We start from the raw sequence: 25,513 nt of genomic DNA, 5'->3' as shown, positions 1-25,513 counted from the left end.
GGAAAGAAAACAAGAAGATGAGAAGATGATTTTTTTTTTTTTTAAAGCTAGGCCAGGTTGAGTGACAAGAGCAGGGAGAAAAGGGCATGAGATGGAGGCTGTCCTTGCTGTGCACCCCAGGACACTGCCTTGAACACCAGCACCATCCTGGGGCTGCAGGTGCCCTGTGGGTGATGAAGGGGAGTGGCATGCAGCTGGGGTACCCAGCAATGTGCAGGGCAGGATTTTTTTTTTAAAGGAGGGTACAAATGACGCCAGAACACCACACCTCTGTGCTGGCAGCACCCAGCCCTGTGTCCTCCCACGATGGTGGCCCACAGCCCTCACACACTGGCCCCAGCAGAGCAGGGACTCCCCCAGCTGAGCCTTTGACCAGAGGCTGTTCCTGGGCTCTGCACAGCAGGAAGTATTTTATACTCTCCTGACAATTGCAATCCAAATAGCCATTCATCAGTTCTTGTGATTTGCCATGAAATTATATATGCCCTGTGATAATGATGCAGAGGGCTAAAGAGCTGATCTTGGCAGGAGATGAGACGGGGTAGGCTGGCGAGTAACTTGGAAGGGAAATAGAGCAGCTTTTGGTGGGATGCCTGGCTCTTATCAGCACTGGGACCCTGAGGGGTGTTGGGCAGAGGTGTCCAGGCTGACTGAGCTCTGCCTGGCTTCTGTGTCATCTGGGGAGAATTGGGTTCATGAGGAACTTGGGAATGAGTGTCACTACGTGCATGTGTGAGTAACAGCTGAATTAATTGTCAGGTTTATTTATCCTCTCATTTTTTGGCCTCCTGCAATTACCAAAAAGGATTTGTCAGGGCTCCAGGCAGCGGAGTGGTAATAAATCACTGGCCACCGACAGGAGGTTGGAGCAGTTGTATCTGGAGTGAGCCGAGATTGGTGTTGGCGTTACTGAAGGGCAAGTGCTCAGAGGGGCTGGGGGCCTGCAGCACAAGCAAACAAACCAACAGAACAACCAGCCAGCTTTGCAGAAGTACTCCTGAAATGAAATCCGTGGGCACGCAGTTCTCCAGCTGCGGAGAAATCCCCGAACAGGGATGCAGGGAGGGCTGGGGAGGTGAAGCCTGGGCAGCCACCAGCACACGGGACATTGGGCCGCAGGTCCCTTCCCCTGTGGCCCTAGGGTGACCAGAGCCACCCCTGTGAAATCCACAGCATCTGCCTGCACGCCCTGAACTGCAAATCTGCTGAAAAAGAGAGTTGAAAGGTGAGATCCTTGTGCTGCAAACACAGCACTTTCTGGATCCTGCTTTCCAGTACGGGAGGGTGTCCGGACCCCACCGAGGACGGGCCGCATTCGTCTCGGCTGCAGACACAGCTGACAGGTGAGGCTCTCCTCTTGCTGGCCCTTGTAAAAGGAGAGCAGGCAGAGAGGGCTGCCCGTGGTGCTCGGGAGGCCAGCCCAGAGATCAGTTTCACCACCAGCATCGTGGGGGAGTGTGTGGGTCACACATTGCTCCGAGCCCCTGGGTTCGAAGGGGCCGCCGTGTTTCCCTTCTTTGGAAAGAATCCCGCTGTCCCTCTGGAAGTGCACGGAACCTGACGAAACACAGGGTGTTGCAGGGGTGGTAAGCTCCATCTGGAGAGCTGTCTGCTTTGAAGTCGGATGCTGTTTTAAACTCTGCAGGGTACTTTTGCTTAGGAAAAGCAGCAGTTGTCAGTAAAGACTGATCTTGGTCCAGAAATTTTTGCTGCTCCCCAACTTCTTTTCATATTTATTAGTCATTTGCAATCTCTTTGATGACTAAATGCATGTTCAGCTTGGAGAAAACCGTTGCAGTATTTGCTGAGGTAAGTCAGGGCAGAAGAGCTGCTGACCACAGTGGCCATGCTAACGATGGTGCATCTGGATTAGTCATTATTAATTGCCGTGGCAGCCCCAGTGCTCCTGAGCAGATGCTGAGGAGACTCACGGAGCCAGCAGGAGCCCTGGTGGGGGGTTGTTCTGAGCTCTGACCTATGGGCAGTTGTTCCATAAGGCTGCAGCAGGTCAGAATTTGTGGAAAATGTGCCTGTGGGAGAGGGGCAGCACCAGGAGCTTCTGGGGGTTCCTCTCCTGCCTCCAGTGGCACAGGAGGAAGGGAAGGTTCCATGAAGAGGAAATAACCGAGCAGCACCGTCCAGGAGGCTGCTGTTGAAGACACTCCATCCTAATTCAACGTGTTCCTCGAACTGCTCTGCGCAGCTCTCATCAGCTGTGGCCTGATGGGCCCCCAGTCAGCTCCAGTGAAACAGGGTTTCTGAAGAGGTTTGCACTCCACTGACTCGGGTGTTTGTTTGCTAAAGTCCGGCCTTCAGCTGTGAAATGCTGATCCAGCTCTGCTCGGGACCCAGGAGTATTTTCTGCTGCTGTTTCGTCCTGAGCCCTTTCCAGAAAGCGAAGCAGCTGCCAGAGGTCAGACACGAGGAACCTGGTTGGTCTGTGCCTAAAGATGGGTGCCAGGTCCGGATCTGCATTCCAGTTGGACCAAAGCAGAGCTTTTCCCCCATGGGGATGTTAATCCTGAGCCTTGGCTTAGAGCCATCTCCAGCTTTCAGGGTTTTGGAACTGGAAAAAAGCGCCATGCTGCTCAAGGGAAGAACAAGTCCTTATACCCCAGTGAGAAGTCACAACTGTCTCCTTAGCACTGAAACCCATCTAACTCCATCCCACTGGACTAATTTTTAAGCTACCAGTCTCCATGGGCTGCCAGAACATCCTGCTTCCCTTCAGGCCAGCCAGAACCCCTGAGCTGGAGCTGCCTCCTCCATCCACTGGTGAAGGAGAAACCAAATAGCAGAGGCTGCTCTTGGGTCTCTTTGAGGGGGAGGGCAGCCTTTTTATTAGGTTCAGATGTTGTTTTCTGCCCTGGGCCATGCTGGAAAGTAAAGCAGAGTGTGTTAATGTTGGCTGGAAGAACCTCTGTGGAAATAGGCTGGAATGAAGCAGGTTTCTCCTGTGCCCGTTTCCTGGGGGAATGGGGGAGATGGGCCAGCATGGGAGGCGCAGGCACGGACGAGGCGTCACCCCTTGCTGAGCTTCCCTGACTCTGTAAAATCTCCCCGCAGTGAGTGTGGCTTTAGCCGGACACCCACTTCTCCAGGGCTCTCGGGTACCTGCTGTGCCCTGGTCAGCGGCTGCTGTCCCCAAGCCAGTGGCACCCACAGGGAGAGTTGGTCCCCGTGCTGAGCTGATGGGTTCCTTCCGGATCTGTTCGCCGTTGGGAGGTGTGGAGGTGGAGGACTCTCTGTGAAGGGCAAGGCTGCTCTCCAGATGGTTTTTCTCACTATTAGGCAGTGTTTAAACACACTGTGATTTCCCTCCCCATTTCTTTCAGAGTGCACACAGAGGAGAGACCCTTGGAGGAGGGAAGTGAGCGGCAGGGGGAGGGCAAAGGAAACCTTCCCAGAAAGTGCTGAGCTGGGCTGCCCGTGAGCAGAGCCGGGCTCCAGAGGGTCCCTGCTGGCCGGTGCCAAGCCTGGAGGCCTTTGGAACACGTGGCTCATTAACAGAGTGGCTCAGCCACGGCCAGGCTCACTCACGGGGCTGGTGCTGCCAGAACAAGTCCCGAGGGACTAGAAAGGGCCCCATCTGCAGAGTTCAGGGCAGACCTGGAGGCAGAGCAGAGCTCTGCTTAGCAAAGCACCCTGAGCCTCAAAGACTGCTCCACTCCACCTTCAGTCCACTTGGAAAACAGGCTCAGACTAGAGCTGGAAGGACGCTCAGCTCCTCTCCCAGATACTGAGGGACCTGCGTGGCTCTGGGTGCTCTCTCCTCTGGGTCAGCGTGTATCTCGGGGTAAAGCCGGTGCTCAACCAGCTACGGGTGCTCCAAGAGACGCTGCCATCCCAAAATGCCTCATTAGCAGCTGGACTTGAAGTTAAAACCCCAGCTAAGGCAATCCTACTTGGCCACAACAGGCCTGTAATATGAAGTGCATCGTGGCCTCTCCGAGCCGTGCTCGTCAGCAGATAAAATGAATATCCTGGAAGTGCAGGCGCTAAAAAAAACCCCCTCGCTGTCGGAAGCACAGCAAAACCCATCTGCGAGTGGAAGAGGTCAAAGAAGAATACAAAGGCTTTTATTTCCCGGAGGCATTTGTCAGCAAGACAAATGTGGGGTTTTTTTAAATTTGCTGCCATTTCCTAGCTGGCCGCCCACGCAAGCGCCAAATGGACTTTCACTCGCATGAAGCTGAGCGTTGGCTCGTGTCCTTTGTAATCCAACGCTCAGGAATCAGGCGAGGAGTCGGCTGGATCCCTCTTTGTTATCAGTGAGTGGGGCATATTTAAAGGATACGGGCAGATTTCAACACTACATCTATAACTAGTTTATTGCTGGTGTGTTCCTCTCTTGCCCTTATTATTTATGTTGAAGATGATAAATGAGGGATTGATGATTCTGGCTGGTTCATGAATAATCAGGTTATTTCACTGCAAAGCCCCGGGGGAAGGTAATGTTTCTACAAAACCTCCATCAAAGAGAAAGCAGCTTGCACGCGCGTGTGCGTCTCTTGTTCGTTCCTCCGCTGCTTTGTGTGGGTCTTGGCGTGGTTTTGCAACCTCCCTTTGCAAGTGTGCCTTATTTATGCCCAGGCACTTCCATGCTGCATCCCAGTCCAAAGTGTTTCCCGGTCTACGCAGCCCCTTGGCACCATCAGCAGCAGCCACGCGATGGAGACCAACCGTTTGGAGCAGTTTGTTCTCCAGAGAAGGAGGTGGTGGGCATTTCAGTGTCCTGTGATGGGAGGGTGCAGCCAGGGGCCCTGGGGAGGTGCACGGAGAGCCCCAACAACAGCAGTCAACTTGGAAGGAGCCCGTTTGTATTTCAAGAAGCTGCAAATAGCTGCTGGTCTCAGGGTTTGCTTGTGAGACAGGAAGAACCTTGGGGAGATGATCTGAATGTTTATGTATATAGAAGTGTCTAATCACCAGGCTCAGAACAGGCTCGGGAAGGGAATCTGGAGGTGGTTAGCTGGAGAGGAGGATATTTTTGTGCTAGAAATGTGCTGTCCGCCTGTTTGTAGGGTAGGAAGGATACGATGAGAATCAAAGGCTTGGCAGGGATGAGCATTTTCATCCTCATAGATGTGAACTCCCCATCTGTTGTGGACACCAAGGCAAGGCGTGGAACTGTTTAGATCCAATATCATTATTAGAAGCAGAAAATAGAGCTCATAAAACTCCCTTCTTACACCCCAAAAAAGCAATTCCAGGACCCTTTATCCTACTTGAGAACAAGCCATTCCTGCATTAATTTCCCTGCTGTGACTGGGCTTGTTGCCAGGAGAAGGAGACTCAGTGCTTTGGCAGAAGATGCATGGCCATGGGGCAGGTCCTTGCACCTCTCCAGTGTCACCAGACCAGGGGATTTGGAAACAGAGCTGGGGAAGGGCAGTGTGGTGGCCAAGCCACGTTCCTGCCAAGCTGGGGAGTTTTACAGGGGCTGCATCTGCAGTGGGAATTGCTCCCACAAGCAATGGGATGGAAACCAGCACTGGATCTACATCCCATGGCCGAGGGCAGCTGGCAGGGCCAGCCTTGGAAGTCACCGTCCCGACACCATGCCAAGCATCCAGAGGCCCCATGCAGCCACCCTGGGGGCTCAACTGCTGAAGCCAAGGTGCCCCCTGAGGCACTGAACCTGCGACACAGGACACGAGGAGGTTGCAGAGCTGCATCTACAACATCCCAGGTGGATTGGGTCATCCTGGAATGGTTTATGGGGGAGACAGTTGTGAAGCCACAGGCTCAGCTCGAGGGACAGAGATGTATCTGCTGTGACAGTCTCCCATTGCAGTCTCCCCACAGAGATGGATTAAGTGACAGTTCAGTGTCCTGGGCCTGAGGAGACAGTTCCTATAGGTGGCCATCATTCCAGGCATGCCTCTGGTGAATCCTTCACATTCCAAGAGATTAATGACATTTTTGAGGACAACATAACCTCCAGCTGCTTGGCACTGCCTAGAATTTAGGAAGACACTTCTGCCAGGCCCAGGCTGTGACAATGCCATCTGCTGATGGAGAGCAGAGACCCAGCCTAAGGTCTTGCACTTTCAACTGATGGTTTGGCAGCAGGGGGACGTTTTTACTGCTCCAGGATCAGGTAAGGCTCTTTCTCTGGCAAATCTTTCCACTGTTTGTTAACCGTAAATAGCTGTGGAATGAAATTTGATGAAGGCATCTATTGTTTCCTTACAGCTCTGCTTTGTTGAGTGGAATAGGGATCCCAGCCATGTGGAGTTTTATTATTATTTAATTTGTAGCTGCCCATAATCAGCAAATTCTTTTAGGTGAGGCTTTTGGCATTTTATATTCGGCATTCTTGCTGTCTGTAAAACCAGCCTAAACCTTTCCTTCTGTTCCTAAAGGCATCTAGTTTAAATTCAAAGTCCATCCATTATAACTTCAGCACCTTGTAATCCCTCAGAGATACGTGCAATTACTCTCTGAAATATCCCAGGAGCAAAACTAATACCAAGCATCATCTGCTTAAATTTACAACATCCAACTAGCACAGTAAAAGCCACTAGCTTAGGGGTTAGCTCATCTGAGCACACTTGCCAAAACACATATCCTGCATCTAACACTGCTTTTGCTGCTGAGGATTTAGCTGCCACCTCAGGAATCTTCATTGGACAGCGTTCACATTTTATGGTTTTATTTAAATAGCAGGAGTGGATGCACATGTCCTTCATCTGGCATTTGGGTGTCAGGCAGTGAACTCACCCGGCCTGCACAACCCCTGCCTTCTCCAGGCTGTTTGTGGTCCCTCAGGTTCTTAGCCATGAGCTCGTCTCCCATCCTTCATCCGAGGAGCAGTTCAGCCATGACTTGTGTCAAAAAGCTTGGGATGAGGACACGGACACTTACCCTGCAGCTGAAGCAAGCTTCTTGCATAACACGGCTTTGCCTCTCCTTTCCATTCCTTAGAGTTTTACAGCCGTTTTCATCCAAGCCTATTGACTTCATCCCTATAAATCCAATGATTTTTCCATAAGGATTAGTGTCAGATTCTCCCTGCAGACATCTTGGGTCTTGGAAGACAAAGGAGTGCTGTGTTAATGGCTGGCTGGTGAGCCTGAGGCATTCACAGCAATGGTTTCAAAATGCACTTCATGGCCAGGCAGGGTTTTAGCCCCAGTGCAGCTCCTCCACCATCCTGATTTGGGAAGCCAGGACATAGGAGGGATCCCAATGGTGCATTAGAATGTGGATACCTGCATATGAAATAAGCATTGTGTGGGTTCTTCCTGCCCTTGAAAGCCGTGGAAGAGCTGGGAGAGGAACTGTCTAGATCCAACACCAAGGCTTCAAAGCTGGGTAGAGCAAGATGAGGCTGAAGAGGGAAATTTAGAGCGAAGAAATGGTCAAACTGATAACCAGGGGAATCCTGAAAGGTAGAACTGCCTCTGAGAGCTCCTCCTCAGCTTTCCCTGGGCACACAGAGCAGGGTTTGCACATCATAGCCAGCCGTCCACGGGAGCTGGGCTGAAATCCACAGAAAGGGATGGACACACCAGAAACCTTCCCTCTGGATGGAAAAAGGGCAGCAAGTAAAGGGATATGGAAGAGGAAGGAAACTCTGCATACATCAGCATGAGGGTTTGAGCATTTTATTACAGTATATAAATTTTGTCTTCTTAAATTACTCTCTATGAGTTGAACAGAAAGGGATTATGGTGGAGGAAGGAATATACAAAAATAAAAGGATATTGTGAGCTACTGCATCACCACATATACAACAGTAAAGTACTTTACAAGCATTTAGAGAATCAGAGTTAAAAAAATAAAAATATGACACATCCGTATGCATTTCCACCACTCTTAAGTTCTTCCTTCTCTAACCTTCAGACACCTTTCAATCCCATCCTCAGGTCACAATTCACATGGTAGGATACTTTGCTCATTTTGATGGCCGTTACAGTATCTGAAAAAGAATTAGTGCCTCCCAAGACATATAAAATCCAACGGTTATAGAGCTTCAGGGGAGATGTTCAGAACAGATCAATCTGTGAGTGATCAGGTGATCCTCAGGGAGCAGACTTTATCTGGCAATAAAAATCTGAATATCCCACAAGAAGATCCATCATCCCCTATAAAGCATTCCCCCATCCCCACAGAGGCACAGCTCTGTGCAAGTCTGACTGATACACAAAGTACCTTGTGAGCCTGGGGAACGCTGATGCTCACAGACTTCAGCAGGACTGAAGGACTGTGACGGAGGATGGATCTGATTTTGCTACAGCTCTAAAAAAGGCAAAGATGCCTTTTCCTACAGGAAAAAAAGCGGCTTTAAACCACAATGGCTAAATATCCTAGCTCACAGTGCTCACACAGAACCATTCACCTCTATGTCAGACTCACTGCAGTCTTTAGTCTTCAGTTTGCTCTACAAAGTCTTTTTTGCTCATTAGCCTTCTGGTGACCTCTCCCATTTTTTTAAAAGACACACTCAACATAAATAGTAAATAGCATTCACTTCTCTGACCAGCAGCTCACTCAAACACTGCTATCAACACCCAAACACCATTTCATCAGTCCCAGAAAGCGTGCACCCAGGGTGCAAATCTGTCTGTATTTCACATTGAGGAAAGTAAAGCTGGCTTAGGAAGGAAAAAAAAAAAAAAAAGGCAATAAACAAAGATAAGCAGTAAACTTTTGGTCAAAGTTGTTCTCTGCGGTTTGTGCAACGTATTCCACAGCTTCTGAAAGTTTAATATTTGGTTAGGGTTTCATCTTTATGGCCCCAAATGCAATGACAGCAATGCTGGCAGACCAGACGTGAGCATGCTCTGTTGCATTCCAGGGCAAAAGGATCATAGGGATGAAGGGGAGAAAGACCCCCCACCTTTGAGATAGGGACTTTCCATACTGAAAAAAACAATCTTCCCCCCGTCAAAAAAAGATAAAGGCAGTGTCTGACTTTATCCATCAGGCTGGCAGAGCTGTGGGCAACATGCATGCACATCAGGAGCCTGGGGAGAAATAGCGTAGCCACAGTCCCAGCCGTTCAAGGAAACTCACCTTTTCATGGTCTAAATTTATCATTTGTGTATCTTCAGACGATATACAGGAACAAAGATCTGTTGGCTGAGATTAACAACACTCCATTTACAAGAAAAGCACCTCCACAGTGGGACTAATTGTTCCTTTTAGATGGTCAAATACACTACAGGTGTGGCACGAGGCACTTTTTGGCTGCCCAGGGTGATTCTTCATTGGCAACACAAAAACACAATTCGGTTTCTGGTGTTTAAGCAAAACAAAAAAAAAGCCATCATTTCTCCCAGCCATGAGTGAGCTGAACTTTGGCTTTTCTACCACTGCCTAACCCAGCCACAGGGATGGGAGCAGCAGGGACAGAGAGTGGACAGGCAGGTTGGGATGTGTGCCGAGGCAAGGGTGAAGTCTTGACCCTCTGTGGTTTCCTTCACCTCAGAAAAAACGAAGCCCCTTTCCAATGTCAGCTTCTGCTGAGAGGAAAAGCAGCTTGTGATGGGCCCTTGGGAGATACCACATATGAAGGGATTTCTCAAAAATTTCTCCAGATCTCAGGCACTTGGCAATGTCCCAGTTTGGATGTGGTCCAGGGTGACAGTCCCACCATAGCCACCATGGCTACGCAGCCCAAAACGTGTTCAGCAGCCTACAAAGCCAAGCTGCTTTCTATCTTCTTTTTTCCCTAACATGGAAAGACCAGAAAAGCTGCTTAAACTCAAAGGAGCAGGAGCGTGTTAGGTCACTTCTAGTGTATTTGCAGAGAAAACAAAGCATGAAGCTTCAAAGAGGCCTGGGCTGGGTGTGTGGGACCCTGCAGTGCCAAGGATGCAGCCCTCCACTGCACCCTCCTGGGGGTCACATCCACCTGCGAGACTTTGCCTCAGCAGCCCCTCTCCCTGTGTGGTGAAAGTCCAGGTTGAGGTTCAGCCTCTCTGCTGGATTTGTATTTGCACACTAGGTTTTTTGGGCTTGCCTTGAATTCTCTTTTATGGTTGCAGCTGATATTTAGGAAACAGAACCGAAAGTGGACAGAGATGGGAAGAAACCTGCAGCCAGTTATGATGAACGGGATTTTTCTGGGGAAAACCTGTCCTGCTCAAAGACCAGCATGATCAAGAACAGCAGCTTTGTGCTCGAAGCAGGGGAATAATCCAGCTGTTAAAAAAGAGCAAAGCCTGATGTGTGGTCAGGATAGGGAGAGTCTGGCATCCCCTCAGCTCTGAAAGCCAGCCTGTCTCCATCAGTCCACTCTGTCTGTCGTCGTGCAGGGATCTCCTGGGTGTGAGTACTGGCCTTGCTTTTGGACCTGCATTACACTGCTGTCAGCTTGGAAACCTGCCCCTTGGCACAGACTCTCAGGGACGCAGGCACTGAGCCCTCCAGAGCCTCCCTGTGTCCCCAGGAAGGCAGAGGGGTACTTCCCCTGCTCCCAAAGCTTGCTCAGCAGCCTGTGGCCAGCAGGACAGACCTCAAGATGAACTAGCAAGTAAGCACATCACCAACCTCACCGCACTGGGGCTGCGTTCATCCAAGCGCCAACTCCCTGCCGCCTAAGCCAGCTCTCCTGTTGGCTGGAGCCCTGGGGAGAAGGGCTGCTTCAGGCATAATAATCCCTTTGGAGGCAGATGCTGCTTTTCCAGGCTTTGATGCTGACAGACAGTGACAGCAGAATCTGACCAATAACAAATATAATCCTTGTTTGTGTTGCTGTAAAGAATTCAACAGTAGGTGGAAGCCTCGGAAATCCTTTGAGAGGTTTCTTCCTACCAAGTCCTAACTCCCAGTGGAGAGGCAGAGTTCAGCACTGCCATAACACACATCTTTCAGCACTAATGATGCTTCAGCTGTCAGGATTGAAGTTTGGATTTAAAGACTTTATATTTACCTCTGGTGGAAAAACTGTGCTACATTTTAAACAAGAGGACTCTGTTTCATAAAGGTCACAGTTCTGGTCACATTTACCAACTGCTCTTTGAAACTGATGGAAAAAGTATCTTTTTGTGTCACTAATTTTATTATTTTTTCAAGTTTTTCAGACTTTTTTTTTTTAATCTCAGTGGGTTTGTGCGTCAACTCTTCTGGGCAATCAGCTACGTCTTGTTGACATTGTTAATAGGCTTTCTGACTTGGCTGCTCAGCTGTGTTCTGAAATAACTCCATCAGGCTCACAGCAAGTCAGGAACAAAATGGAAAGTTTAGAAGAGAGAAAGCTGGAAATTAATTTCCGGAGCTGTGTGGTTATTTCTAAGTCTGAGCAGCATGCAAAAATTCTTGGTAAGATTTTTGGAGACAATTCCGTGCTATTTTCAAAAGTTTTATGTTTGTGGGAATCCAGGCTCTTGCAGAGTTTCAGCAAGAGACCAAAGTGAAGATATACCAGATGGGATTCATGAGTAGGGAATGTTTTACCTTAGGACGGCTGCACTGACTCCTGCTCACTGTTTCTTGGTCCTTTTGCAGAGACAGTTCAGCAGTTTGGAAGTCCCTGGTTTTAGTGCTACAGCCTGGCTGATTAAGGAAAATCTGGATGGATTTGGGCTCTTCAATCCTTCAAACTCTACAAAGTCTGGCTGCTCCTCTACAGGCAGAAAAGCTGCCCATGCCACAAATATGGAAACTATGGAGAGGGTGAGTTAACCCTGCCCTGGCTTCAAAGAAGCCAGGGAGCATCTTCCCGCTCTACACTCCTCTCTGCAATACAGCCACACCTGGAAACTCAGAAGGGCTGCAAGTGCATACAGATCCCTTAAATTAGGTGTTAGAGGCAGTGAACAGCACAGCACACTTCATCTGACAATACTTTTGATAAAAAGGCACAGGGCTCCTAAATCTCTCAGTCACTTTTAGAAACTAGCCCTTCAGCTGTTCATCTGCCTCAGTCTCCCCACTTACTCCTGGCTGGGCTCACAGAAGATGTGTCTGTGCATCAGAGCAGGCCTTTCTCCCATCTCCTGGCTGTGCTGTGCCTTGCTATGGTACACAAACATCCAGCTGCTAGCAAGAGCTGGGGGACCTGTTTAAATCCTCTTTTTCTTGGGGTGACAGTCTCCACTCCTCTCAGGAAGTGGGGTGACTGCGGTGCTGTAATAGGGCAGCTCTCACTCAGATGAGCTGTTGGAGCAAGCTGTGATGCACCGGTACAAATAACCACCTCCTCTGCATTTCAGATCTGAAAGAGATCTGGCCTGGTGTGTGCTGGGCTGACCAGACGCTGACTCTGCAGTTGGTCTTCCCTTTGCAGAGACCAAAATAGCTCTGAAGCTTACAGTGACTCTCACCTATGTGCTAGACAAGACCTACAGAGCTCGTAAGGCATCATTCTGCTACGGGTAACAGGGTCCTTTGTCATCTTGATTTCATCTAAACACAAGCCAAAAATAGATATGCTCAGGGGAAAAAAAAAAAAAAAAAAGAAAAAACCCAAAAAATAAAATCCAGATCATGAATGTCAGGAACGTCGCAAAATACAAGCCAGCCTCTCACTGATCAAAACCATCCTGTGCCCTGCAAGCCTCCTCCCAGCCAGTTCAGCCTCCGAGAGCTGTTCTCCAGCCATGAATATTCAGCTGCCACCGAGCAAGGCCCAGCCAGAGCCCCGGCGGGGCGGATCAGAGGGTCTCGCCGTACATGACGCACGGGCCGGTTTCCTCGCAGAGTTCCAGCTGCACGCTGGAAGCGAACCAGCGCTTGGCACAACCCAAGCTGTAGTTGAGGGTGGTCCGGTAAATGTTCTTGGCACGCTTGGGGAAAATGATGGTGGTGCTCTGAAACCTCACCGGCTTCTGGCGGGGCTCGAAGATCAGCTGGGACTTGTAGTTCCGCCAGGTGCAGTTGGGAGCGGCGATGATGGTCTCGCTGTAGGTGGTGACGGTGGGGATGGGGCCGTAGAAGATGTCATCGCGGTAGTGCTTCTCCGAGTCGTACTTCACCTCGGAATTGCACCTACAGAGGACAGCAAGGGATCAGCAGCACAGCCCAGGCAGCAAAGGAGGCAAGACAGGCAGGACTCTTCTCTAACCCTTCGAAGCTGGCAGTATTTGCCAACCTCTTAGTGCACAGACACTGGGGCGGACGCCAACTCTACCACCCAAAGCCAAGAGGACTCTGTCCTGCTGGGGAATCGTGCTGGAACCCCACCTTGCTGTGAATCCATCTCTGCATTTCTGCAATGCGGTCACACCAGGGCAGAAAACACCTGGCTGCACAGGCTTCAAGCAACGCTCTTCTTCCTCTGGTTTTCTCCGTGGGTCCCACTGAGGCCTCAGCTCAGCCCTGAGAGCTACACTGGAGGCAGACAAGCACCCTGTAATGGACCTGTTGAGCTGTCAAGGTTTGTCCTTTTTTATATATCTCCTTGCCATCATTGCACAAAAATGCCCAAACCAGCTGAAATCTGAGTTCTGGGAGATGAGGGGTGAGGTTACTTGTTGGATCCTACAAACAATCCAAGCAATGCTGAAAGAGCAGGTAAAGCAAAGGGATATTGTGTGCTATGGCTGCCCAACACCCAAGCCACTGGTCTCAAAGGAACTGGCCACCTGAGCTGCCAACAGATGAAGAACCACAAAAGGTAGGATGTCACAGCCCTGCCTTTTTTCTGCAGCCATCCAGAAAGGATGTGCAGACACTAGGCCAGAAAAAGGGCTTTTTGCTGGAATCCCTAGCCATGGTGAGCAGCAGGACTTCCACTGGTTTTCCCCACTCCCCAAACGCTCCTCCAGCAATCAGCAGCCAAGGAATGTGCAGCTCCACGTAAAAAAGATTAAAAGCTGGGTGTGTGCTTGTCATTACCTCCACCCAGAGGGGGGGCTGACTGATTGTGCACCGCGTGTAATCTGAGCTGCTGTAATGTATTTTGCACAGCTAGGGTGTAAGCAAGTCATTCAGCACACATAAAACAAGACTCCGCTGTAATCACCATAAAAACATGCCCGCTGGCAGTTCCTCAGCCAGCAGAGATTTACTGGGGTGCCCTTCCAGAGAGACTTTTGCATAGGTTGAGGGGGTTTACAGTCCTCCCACTGTCCCTGCCCCAAGCTGTAAGTGCTCCATGCTCTTTGCAGGGTACATTCCACATCAGCAAAAGAGCAGAGACCGGCATTTATCCATCGGCCGCAGCACCAGCCCCACAGGAGGGCAGAACATCTCCACCACTGGCTTGAGACACCATCTCCTCACATGGAGGAGCTCATTCAGTCTCTGTGGGCTGTCTAATGTTGGTTTCTCTGCGGCAAGAGCGAACAAAAACAGGTGCCAATTAGAAGGGTGTTGCTTCTTCTGAAGATACAAGTCATCTGGGAACAGTATGAAGACCATCAGATTACTTAGTGGAGGCCATCAAGCCCACAGATGGTAACGGTTTTCTCTCACAGCCTTGGATTTTAGCTGGCCTTGGAAGGAAAGCCGCCTTCTGTTAAAACCTCCCTCCAGTTCTTACCTCCTCCCCTCTGCCTGTGCTGCTGTCAGTGGCTTTAATTCAGGAAAATTACCCTCCCACCTGTCCTTCCCTTTCCATCAAAATATCCATGACTCCCATTTGTAAACACATTTTGATTTTTGGCAGAAGCACCAGAAAAAAGACAGAGATCCCCATCTACCCACCCCATCCCATCTGTACCTGATTTCCTGCACGGGCTCAGGGTTGACCTCAATGCTTTCTCCAAAAAACACCGGGTACATTCGAGGCCTTATCTCTGGCATGGACGGGTTCAGGAGGAGATAAGGCATCTGCAGGGAAGGAGAGCACAGCAAGTGTTGGGACACAACAGATGGGGTTGGCACAGTTCATAACTTGCTGCGGCTGGCAGCTGAGGAGCCTAACACAACACCTGGACTGTCCTCACCTACCAACACCTCCCTCTGCCCCAGCACAACCCCCAGGTACGTGACTGTGCCCACATCTCTGTCACTTCATGCTGCAGTATCTGTTTGTTGAAATTTAACCCTGCCTTTCCTTCTTCCTTTCTTGTTTCTCACAGGAATTGCAACTGTTTTTGAGTTTTCTTTAGCCCTGATAATTGCCTTTACTGCTAGGAATTAACAAGTCTTAGAAACACTCAAAATGTGTCAGCATGGAGGAGTGCTCCATGTCTGACCCTAACACAGCAATAGGGCCTAAGGCTGCTGACTTGAAGCATGTAGGTCTACTGAAGTGAGACACGTATATGTATTTTTATAGATACACATACAAATATGTACATAAAATTGTGTATCCCTTGCAACAGTCCAGCAGAGGAAGTGGGAGACTTGCTGTTCCCGAAGCCTCCGTGCCAAAAATGGCTCTTGTGCTCCAAAGGACACTCTTGTTAACCATAAAACTGAGGGTGGGGTGAGACACTGGGGCACCTTGTGGCCTCTGCAATGCAGGCAGCCAGTTGCATTCCAGGACTCTATATAATGAATGGAGAAGCTCCAATTCATTACACCAAAAACTGGATTTTTAAGACTCACTGCATCGTGAACTTACTCTGACAAACTGTCACAGACCAGCCTAGGCTCCGCTGCCCACCACAGAAATGAGTAATCCCACTTCTCTCTACTGGAGTGCTCCTAAACACCAGTTCCCACATATGGGGATCCAGTGTCTGGTGCCTGGACCAAACCCAGCAGCTAATTCAGCCTAATCCTGCCCTCCTGGAAAAATGTCACTGCAGGTTTCAGTCTCTGCCCCTACTTTTCTGTCAGCAGATATTTATGACTCACAGGGACACAGGATCTCTTTAAAGGAGATGGCTGGCAGGCTCTGTGCAGGCTCTGTAGATGGCTAGCTGAGGTCTGCTTTCCTCTACTGGTTTGGGCCTTTTGCCTCAGGCTAAGGCAAAAAATGTCACTGCTCCATCTGAATTTGCCAAGCCCTCCAATTCTGCGTCCCAAAGCCACAAAGCTGTTTCTTTTTTTCATGCTGAAATATCCCTGCACTTTACAACTGCGTAAAGTTGTATTATAAAGTAAAATGGCCAACCCCTCTTTTTGATTATTTCTGTTCCATTGTCAAAACAGAACACTATCTGCATAGTTATGAGGGGGAAAAAAGAAAAAAAAAAATATATGTTCACCCTCCGTAGCAAACACTGGCCAAAAGGCAAAGTTCATTCCTGAATTGCTTTCAACACTCTTGACAGGGGAGGGCAAGGGCAGCCTTTCTGGTCATAAATAAAGCTCTTTGCTTCTGAAATGTGAATTGTTTACATCAGACAAGCCTCAGTTCACAAGGGTGCAGATGTCCAGCTTATAACAGTCTGCACTTGGCCAGAGCTCTTTCTAAAGACATTTTGTACATAAGAAGAGGTTCATTTGGGTGCAGGAGTCAAACACCACTTGCCCATGCTCATGCGCTTTGTGAACAGCAGGCAGGCCGCCCTTGGGGGGTTCACCTGCAGAGGGATGCAGAGTGCTTGAACTGGTGAAGGAAGCAAGGCTGGGGATACGTGTCCCTCCTTTAAAGAAGCTGTTTCAAAGAAATGCTTCTAGGCAAACGAGCCTTCACACTTCTTGCTAACAAATGCTGACACTAAGTGTGCTCCAAACATCCCCAGGACGCGGGAGATGTTACCAAGTCTTTCCTGTGGCTTAGCAGGAACATTGCTGGGGCATCTGGCCCTGAGAGTGTGGATGGGAAAAGCCTCCTCAGCCCACTGAGCTCCGGGGGTGCTGCTCGGTCAGAGCGTGGGCACAGCAGCAATCGCCGTCTGTGGAAAGCACAAGTCCCACAGCAGGGAACAGGAAACAAGAACACGCTGCAGGAACACCACCAGTGTGCACCGAGAAATGGAGCTGCCGGCATGCCTGACTGACATCAATCAGAGTCAGAAATTTGCCGCTGAACTCGGTGAGAGCAGGATTAAGTGCTCCCCAGGTTAGCTCTGGATGGGGCGGTGATGAGACTATTTCCACTGGGGGTTACAGTTAACCTTGCTCTGGGCAGGGAAGCATGGCAAAAAGGCATTTCATGGGCTGTAGATGAGCACCAACTTCAGACCTGCAGGCTTGGCTTAGTTTAGAAATCTGGAACAATTGTGGACACTGGCAGGCCAAAGCCAGGACTTCTACTGCCTGTTGTGACCATTACAGACTCAGACCTCTCTTCTGTGAGCTGCTGCAGGTCAGAAACCTTGAAGTAACCTGGAAGTCTGCACATGGAAGATGTAAGTAACTTACAAAGCTTGGCCTAAAAATAGAGATCTCTAAGACCCTGCAGGCTGCTCACCAAACAGCAACTGATTTGCTTGCACAGCGTGAAGGGGTCACTAAACAGCAACCACAGGTTTCACACAGCAGCCACGGAAAGGCACTTCAGGTGACATTTTATTTTCCCTCCAGTGGTATTCTGAAATGTCGACTCCGGCAAAGTCACCTGGAGCTGGGAAGCAAGGAACAGGGGATATGATCTTTCCAAAAGATTTGTCTTTGGGGCTGAAATGTTATATGCTTGGCACATGTCAAAAGCTGGCTTTTTGGCAAGAGTTTGACACCAACTCCTTCCAATCTGCTTTAAGGAAAAAAAAAAAAAAAAAAGAAAACAAAAATGTTCTGCCTGTCAAAAAAATACTGACTCAATTCTTTTTCCTTCTGCACAGGAATGGTTTAAAGAGGAGCACTGGACTGCTGAGCTCCCTTGAGAAAATCAGGATCCCTGGCTCGTTTCTAGAAATCACTTGGTGATCTCCAGACACTCCACAAATAAGGCAGGTTTCTGTATTATCCTGCACTATGGATAGGCTGGCCGGGAGCAGAGCTTGCTGCACACTCCCAGGGGTCACTGATGGTGAAGAGGAGAAGCCCACGTCACTTTAGACCAGGCTGTCCACGAGTGATCCATAGTCCAGGTCTGTCTATCCAAGGGTTGCCGTGCTGGAACGCTGCAGTGGGGACCGGATTCATCTGTCCCCAGTAACTGGAGCTGTGCTGGTACTTACCAGATGCAGCTTCCCAAAAACACCACCACCCTGTCATCTTTAAAGACAGAAGGAGTCTGGTAGGCAAGGAAGGTTGAGAAGACAAAATGAAAGATACCAAGATATCAAAAAAGTTACTCCCATGTTTACAACTTGATCCAAGGTGAATATCAGGCAGTAAATGAGCTATTATTTTTATTTCTTTTCCAGTATATAATTTGTGTCAACCAGCAAAGAGTTACAAGATTATTAAAAAGCTGAAGAGCTTTCTTGTTTGGCTGCATTTTTCCCTCTGCCTTAACTCTGATGCCTTTCAGGCATGTAAGGGCCTGGGCAGCTAAACTCTGCTTTTTTTGCTAGTAGCAGATAGATAAACACAGATAAAATTGGTTGCTGAACAGAATTCAATCTACAGCTCAATGACAGCATTGACTGTTCTTTAGCTGCCAAATTCCAGGCAGCAAAGCAAGAAAAAGGAAAGGAAATTAACGTGACCTGAAATAAACAAACCCCCCAAAAGCTTTCCCCAGAGAGCACAAGGAACCAGAACTGACCGACTCCTTTTGCTATGGTCATTATATGGAAGGCACTAAGATGTGGCATTAGATCTCTAGGGACTGTAAGGGGAAACAGCTTTCCAAGTGTCAGGGCTACAAACAGGATACAGCTTCCCAAATTCCCAGCTCCTAACTTAGCTAGGGCATAAGCAAATCTCTCACCACATTTTCCCACTATGGTAACATGTCAGGTCCATGAAAATGTCACTTTACTCAGCTGTTATTTACAGCTATAATGAAAGATCTGGCTGAGTTACTTGACACACATCTACATTCTCCGCTCCAGAAGATAAGCAATATTTGTTTAACAGACCATTTATTTTCCCAATATCTGCACGTATTGCACATTACGAGTAATTTATAGTAGAGCCGGATGAGATTATATTGGGAGGTGATAACAGTAAATGCAAACCTCAGGTAGAAAGCAGGGCTTTATTATTTCAAAGAATTACATCCTTCCTGCTTATCTCCCTCTTTTATTTCAAGTGGGAAACGTGTGCTGCTTTGCTTATTGTCCACAGGGTTACATGGGGACGCAATGGAAATTCAAAAGCTAGAAAACATCACCCTCAATGTCTTTCATCAGAGCCACACTTTTCAGAGCAGATGATGAGATCCTGATGCCTGGTATTTCCCTGATCTGCCCAGAAGGGATGTCTTTCAGACCAGGTGAGGCCCAGAGCCATTTCCTGTCCTTCACCAAGGAGGAAGAGGAGTGGGTGCATATCCAGAGCTGAATGGGGCTGAGGGACAGGGAACAGTCAGGTGAGATTAGCCTTTGCCACGAGAGGAGGAGAGCTCCACAGGTGTGGAACTGAAGCTGGGGAAATTCCTGCAGGATCCAGCCCCGTGGGAGTGGCTCAGAAGTGGGTCAGGATGCCAGGCTGCCAACAAGCCCTGAGGCAAACCCTGCTGCGGTGCCAGATGGGTGCCTTGCTCCCTGCACCAGCCTGGGGCTTGCCCAGAGCTGCTGGGACCCACACGGCCTTGGGAGTCACATCCCCTGCCTGGTGTGTGGGCTGCAGGCTGCCTCAGGTCGGGCTGCTGGGCCTCCCTCTCGCGTGTGCTTTCACTGTAGGTGTTGGCAGGTGTGAAAAGTATGTATGGAGTCTTTGATGGCCATGTTCCTGACCCAGTTCCTATAAAACACTGCCCCATTTCTGACGCACTTTCAGTGCACGACAAGATGCTGGCTCTGTGACCCAAAGGGTCTTCAAAATGCTGCATGTCAGGAAGAGATGTTCTGGGTTTTTGGGGGTGTTTTTAATATGAGCCATTAATCCAACAGGGTTGGCACAAATGCTGACTTGGACCACGTCGTTGGGACCCCGTTTTTGTCTGTGAAGGCTGTCCCAAGGGGCAAGGTCTCCTTCTCCATACTTGAGATGAAGCTGGAATCTCCTCCCACCACCCAGGAGTGATTCTGAATCATTCTTGCTGCTGAATGTAAGTAGAAATTCCCTACATGCCTACAGCTGATTCATGGGGATGCAGTCCTACAGAAGTCAGGGCTCACTGGGGCAGGTTGAGTGCACAAATACTTAAGTCTTACAAATTAAAAGGAACTCACTGCAGTGGCAAAAGCTCCTTTCACTGTTGGCATGGAACACAAAATTTGCTGGTTCAAGAAGGCACAAAGGATAGTCCTGCAGATGAATGTGAGCTTGATGTCCCCTGATATCCATTAGCAGTTGTGAGATGAACGCAAAGCACTTATTTCAGCACAGTCCACAAGCAGCTCTTCTAGACTAAATCTGTATCCCAGGGCAAGAACAACAGGGAAAACTCTAAGCAGATAGGGGTACTTTGAAGTCATTTCATCCCCCACGCTTTCAGCAACTGCTTCTTTGTGCATATTATTAGGGATTTATTTTGTTGTACCTCTGTTCCTCTTGACCCAGCTTTACAGACACAGTCTAGAGAATTCAGTAACACAAGTCATAAGAATAAATTTAATAACGTTTCAGATTTAAAAGACAGAACTAGGTAAAAGTCACCTTCTATTTTCCTTAGGATATTTGCACTTAAGCACAAAACACTTGACAAATTCCCTACATGGACTTTATTTGAAGAAATAAAAGCCAATTTATCCTGCACTACAAGTAAAATGAAGGAAAAAAAAAAAGTCCCTAAATGGTGTTGAACTTGTGGTATTTATGACTCTGGCCCTAAATTGCCTTTCATATTTTCTTGGATCCCAAAGCTGTTCCCAAATTGGCTGGTTAAATGTGAATAAATGGTGCATTGTCTTTGAAACAAAGTTGCGCTTATTAAATAGCAGAGAGTTTACTTTTTCAGAGTCACAGTTAATAACACAGAGCAGAGAGAGCACAGATTTTACACACGAGAAAGTCTTCGATAAGGGCATGCAATCTCCTTTTAGTCTGCATTAGAAGGGCTGTCCTAAAGCAGAAAAATTTTGTAACATATTTGTGAAGTTGGGGCAAAATAGCTGACTGCAGAAGAATGCAACTGGGTTCAGACCGGTGGTTTGATAGTTCTGCAGCAAAGAATAGTATGAAATACTTCGCTCAGATCTGGAATGTTGTTTCCTTCACCTGACAGCAATTTATTGTAACTGTACATACTGGAACCTTGGCTGTTGGTGACTGAGTTTATATATGGTTTTATAGTATTCCAACACAGAGAGTGCAGGTTGTGTTCCTGGCTCTGTCACGTTTACAAGCAAAACAAACACTAATATAACAGGCGATTAAAAACGGCATTTCTTGGTGTGCAAATAGCTGCAATTATTGATTTGCCAATTCTGCATGCTCTGATGAACAGCAGAGGAACAGACTTAAACAGAAGCAAATTCATGGGTTGCATAACTGCTCACAGATCTGCAAGCCCTTGTAAAATGGCAAAATTAAAGCTAATTAGACACTGCAATTTAGAAGTATGAAGCGAGCAATGCTCTCCATATTTTTCCTGCTTTAATATCAGCTGCAAGTACAGTATTTGCACGGTGGAAATGAGAGGAAGTGAAACTCTCTGTAGTCAAATAGAATGAAAATTCCTATTTACTTCATTATTTTGCAAAGAACCAAACAGAGTTAAAGAGCAGAGCCCAGCAGCACTCCAAGTAATACAGTCCAACTGGTTCCAGCATTTGGATCCCTGCAACCTTCTGTACCTGCTAAGGGCACAGAATTCCATACATTCCAAATGTATGGAACCCATACTCCAAGCAGGAGCCCAGCGTTACCCTTGCAATGTGATACAGAATTTGGAAACATCTACAGTGTGAGCTTTCCTGACGTGTGTAAAATGTTCATTAATGATCAAAACAATTGAAAAACTTAATTTTACCGGACACAGAAAACAGGAATAACTTTTTTCCCTGTAGAAGTCAAGCACTAAAACTCTCAATCTAACAACCCATGAACTGAAATAAATAAATTTTCTCATGTTCTTTCTTCTTGGATATCTGAAGGCTTTCTTGGATGGTGTGGTGGCCAGCTGTCATATGACTGGCATGGAGGCTGTCATATCCCCATTACAGGGTTCTGCAGACACCTCCACCCCTTGCTGTTTTTTGGTCCAGCAGCCTCTGCCCACCTTCCTCACCCATTTTATTTTACAGACACACAGCAACAGCCTGATCCTGCCAAATCAGAGGCGTGTGGGTAACTTTGTACATAAACACTCCCATCGAGATGGCACACACGCCCAGGCATCTGCAGGTAAGGCTCCACACTAGGAACTGCGGTGTTAGCAGGTTTGAGATTTGACTTTCATAATAACACCTCACACCCTCTCCACTGCGAGGAGTCATTGTTCATGGGGAAGGTTTTGGCATGTTCAGGAGTAAAAGGCAGTTTTCAGTAATATTCTCAAAAGCCCTTAGAACTTGAGAAAGTGCACGAGGGTGTGAGGAGTCATGGCAAAATGTCTCCATGGGAAAGAAGTCTTTGAATTGTCACTACACCATAGGTAGATATATTTTTCCCATGGAAAGATCTGTGCTGCAGCTTTCATTCCATATAGAAGCCAATTAACCGTGTTGAATACACCTACAAACATCTTTTATACATGTTTAAAAAAATTTTTTAAAGAGCCCCGGGGAAGAACTTTCATCATCCTTTAAAAACCTCCACCACCATTGCTCTGAACATTTTGTTTTAAAAACGAGTTTTATAGCTCAGGGATAGAAATAAACAAATAAAGCAAAATAATAGTCATCGTAAATCTACCCAAATCCTACTCCACATTCTACCGCTTCACTGGCACCGCATCAGGCTGACCGAGACCTGCAGTGCTCTGCCAGCTGTCTGAGCTGACAAACCACCACCCCCGGCTCCGCTCGGCCGCCTGCGGACGAACCTTTCACACAGGCTCATGCCACAAAGCCCCGCTCCAGCAAAGGGCAGCGGCGCACAGCCCTTCCCAGACCCTGCTCTGCAGAAACTCCCCGGACACACAGCCCCTACCCTGCCCCAGCTAAAGGGCACTTTTGTCTTTCTTTCAGCCCGGGCACCAGCAAACGTGGCTCCTCGCAAAGCAGATGGTGGGATGCCAGGGCGTAATGATGGCTGGGAGCCAGACGCCCCTGCCTCGGTCCGGACGGATGCAGCTCCAACCTGTACCTACCAGGCAGAGCAGCGTCACTGAGAAACAATTACACTTTTCTGTTCCGAAGGTGAGCAGGGGAGCCTGGCTCAGACTTGGGTTTCACTCCCACACCGTTATTAGAGTTCGCCCAGCCCAACTGCCAACACTCTGTGAGTGTATCCAAAAACCCTGCCCGGCACTGGGCCAAGCCCTGCCTGGCACAGCAGCGGCGTTGCCAACACCGGACTGCAGCCGCCCCGGGCAGCCCGGAGTGCCCTCGGCCGGCCAGAGGCACTGCGGGGGGAGCTCAGCGCAGGGGTGCCCAGGCAGCGGTGACAGGCGCCCTCCTGCCTGTCCCTGTCCCCCGCTCCGGGGCCCGGCCGGCCTTTCCCCCGCGGGGCCCGGAGGGGACAGAGCCCGGTGCCCGGGTTTGGCTCTTACCACTTTGGCGTCCTTGGCCTCTCGCCGGTGGCCCGGGGCCGGGGGGTCCGCACCGCCGCTGCCCCCTGCTCTGCCCTCACCGGGCGACAGGGAGTAGAAGGGGGGGCTGGGGCTGGGGGGCAGCCCCGAGTCCGGACTGTCCAGCAAGCCTTCCCGGCTCTTCTCCTTCAGGCTCTCGTCCATCCCTTGCAGCTGGAGGTGACCTACCATGTCTGGGGGACAGCGAGGGGGCCGCGGCGGGAGAAAATCCTCCAGCGCCGCCCGCCGCGGAGGGAGGGAAGGGGAAGGGAGCCCGGGGGGCCCGTCCTGAGTCCCGACCGCCGCTACCAGCCTGCCGGAGCCCGGTGCTGCGCGGGGCAGCGCCAGCATCAGCCAGACCGGGGTGTCCCGGCCGCCTCCCCTCCACCGGCCCTGGCCCTGCCCGCCCGGCCGCCCCCGCCCTCAGGCGTTCCCGGGGAAGGGAAGCGATGTCCGATCCCCCCGCCCAGCCCCGGGGGGACGCGGCCGAGAACGCGCGGCAGCGCCCGGGGCGGCCCCGCCGGCAGGGAGCGCTGGGCGCGGCGGGGGACGGGGACGGGACCGGGACGGGACAGGGATGTGCCGCGCTCGTCCGCAGCCTGCGCCGCCCGCCGCTTCCCGGCGGCTCATTTATCCGGAGAGGGTGGGAGGGAGCCGGGGAGCGCCCTCCCCTTCCCCCGGCCCCCCAGCTCTGTCCCGGCCGCGCGTTCTCGGGCGCTTCCCAGGCACGGAGCTCGTTGGGTACCGCCCGCCCGCCCTCTCCCTCCTGAGGGGACGGGGCAGGCCCGGCACAGGCCGGCGGGAGAGGGGTGTCCCCGCACACCTCCCCGTGGGCTGTGGCTGCCCTCTGCTCATTCCCTCACCGCTGTCTGAGTTTTCCCTCAGTTAGGTTCCATTTTCCCTTGCGAGATTTTTGTCCCTCTTCGGTCTCCGCCTGCTATAAGGCTGGGAAAGGGACCTCGCCACAAACAGCCCATCATCACAGGGGCACAGCTTATTTCCACCCATTCCTTCACTTGTGTCCCAAGTTATCCCGCACTCAGAGCTGATTTCCCCCTCAGTTCTGATTTTCATCATCCTTCTTTCACCCCCACATCCCCAAAATAAGTCTTTCCCCTCAGTGTCGTGGCTTGTGGGCATGAGGGTAGAGACCTTCCTCTCGAGAACCACAGTCCCTCTTCGCCTTGAGGTGGCAAAGGGCAGCTTCACCAAGGCCGCAGGTCACCATGGCAGTCTTGGCTACCAAGGTACACAAACCCGCCTCATCCCCTCATGGCAGCCCTCACGCCTCCTGCTCCCTCACGCCTCTTTCTTTGGCTCCACAGCTTCTGGTCCACAACCAAGGAGTCGGCCTCCCTATCCCAGCCATCGTGTGATCAAGGCCACCATAAACACCATGGCAGGGCATCCCAAATCACAGCACAGCCTTGAGCCAGGAGGAGCAGCATGTGCCAGAGGTACTGCCAGCACGGAGGGGAATGGAGAGTCTGTATTAACCCTCAGGGTTCAGAGAAGCAGCAGTGGTTAAACGGGTCAGGCTGGCTGAAGCCATTATGGTCACTTGTTGCACAATAACCGGTTGTAGCTAATGTTACCTTGTCCACAGCCCTGGTTGTGTTTTTCTCATCATATTTTCTCTCTACATAGAGTCTAGACTGTGAGAAACCTGGGACAAGCCCACTCATGGCTCAGCTCAGTGGAGTTTTATTCATGGCAAATAGGTTTCCATGGGAAGCTGTTGAAATCCAACTGGCCTTCTCTTGGTCCGAGTTATTGGCCCAGCACCCAGTGGAATGAGACTGTGTCTGTTTGTGCTATGAAATGGACAAACGTAATGCTTGTAGTGGCAACGAATGAAAATGTGAGGGATCTGATACTGTACCTAGTGACAGAGGCTTCACAGCCAAACCATGAAGATGGTGCAAAGTACTTGGGAGTTGGGTTGAACCTAAAAGTGCCCCCACTGCATCCTCCTGAGGGAGCAGATCCCACTGTAGGGTGGTAAAGCTGGATTTGTTTAGATGTGCTCTTGCTCAAGTCAAATGGAAA

General features: G+C 49.9%; 1 protein-coding gene and 1 long non-coding RNA gene across 4 annotated transcripts; one reads left to right on the top strand and one right to left on the bottom strand.

Moving 5' to 3' along the window:
• Positions 1-10,562: 10,562 nt before the first annotated feature.
• On the top strand, positions 10,563-12,251 carry LOC136298844 (uncharacterized). Its single transcript, XR_010723389.1, has 3 exons — positions 10,563-11,274; positions 11,461-11,628; positions 12,168-12,251. It is a non-coding gene; the product is annotated as an uncharacterized lncRNA (long non-coding RNA).
• Positions 12,252-12,486: 235 nt separating this feature from the next.
• RFLNA (refilin A) lies at positions 12,487-23,671 on the bottom strand. Of its 3 annotated transcripts, XM_066199879.1 has the most exons (4): positions 23,447-23,671; positions 14,618-14,727; positions 12,632-12,942; positions 12,487-12,578 (listed from the first exon to the last, which is right to left on the bottom strand). In XM_066199879.1, exons 1-4 carry the CDS (start codon positions 23,654-23,656, stop codon positions 12,487-12,489), a joined length of 723 nt encoding a protein of 240 aa, XP_066055976.1. In that variant the 5' UTR covers positions 23,657-23,671. The 3 variants fall into 3 exon arrangements, with proteins under 3 accessions (XP_066055976.1, XP_066055977.1, XP_066055978.1); XM_066199880.1 differs by having other exon boundaries at positions 12,508-12,942; XM_066199881.1 differs by having other exon boundaries at positions 12,508-12,942; positions 23,465-23,656.
• Between the last annotated feature and the right edge of the window lie 1,842 nt (positions 23,672-25,513).

This window comes from Chamaea fasciata, unplaced genomic scaffold (assembly GCF_029207755.1).
Source record: "Chamaea fasciata isolate MVZ Bird 193981 ecotype frontalis unplaced genomic scaffold, bChaFas1.0.hap1 SCAF_18, whole genome shotgun sequence".
Classification (NCBI taxonomy): Eukaryota; Metazoa; Chordata; class Aves; order Passeriformes; family Sylviidae; genus Chamaea; species Chamaea fasciata.
Note: the sequence above shows the minus strand (reverse complement) of the source record. Positions and strands in the feature narration are given on the sequence as shown.

Coding starts and splice junctions, on each gene's coding strand:
- RFLNA (XM_066199879.1), bottom strand. CDS start 23,656: ATGGTAGGTCACCTCCAGCTGCAAGGGATGGACGAGAGCCTGAAGGAG. Junction 14,728..23,446: donor AGGCCAAGGACGCCAAAGTG/GTAAGAGCCAAA, acceptor CCTTCCCTGCAG/ATGCCTTATCTCCTCCTGAA. Junction 12,579..12,631: donor CGAGGAAACCGGCCCGTGCG/TCATGTACGGCG, acceptor TGGCTGGGCCTT/GCTCGGTGGCAGCTGAATAT.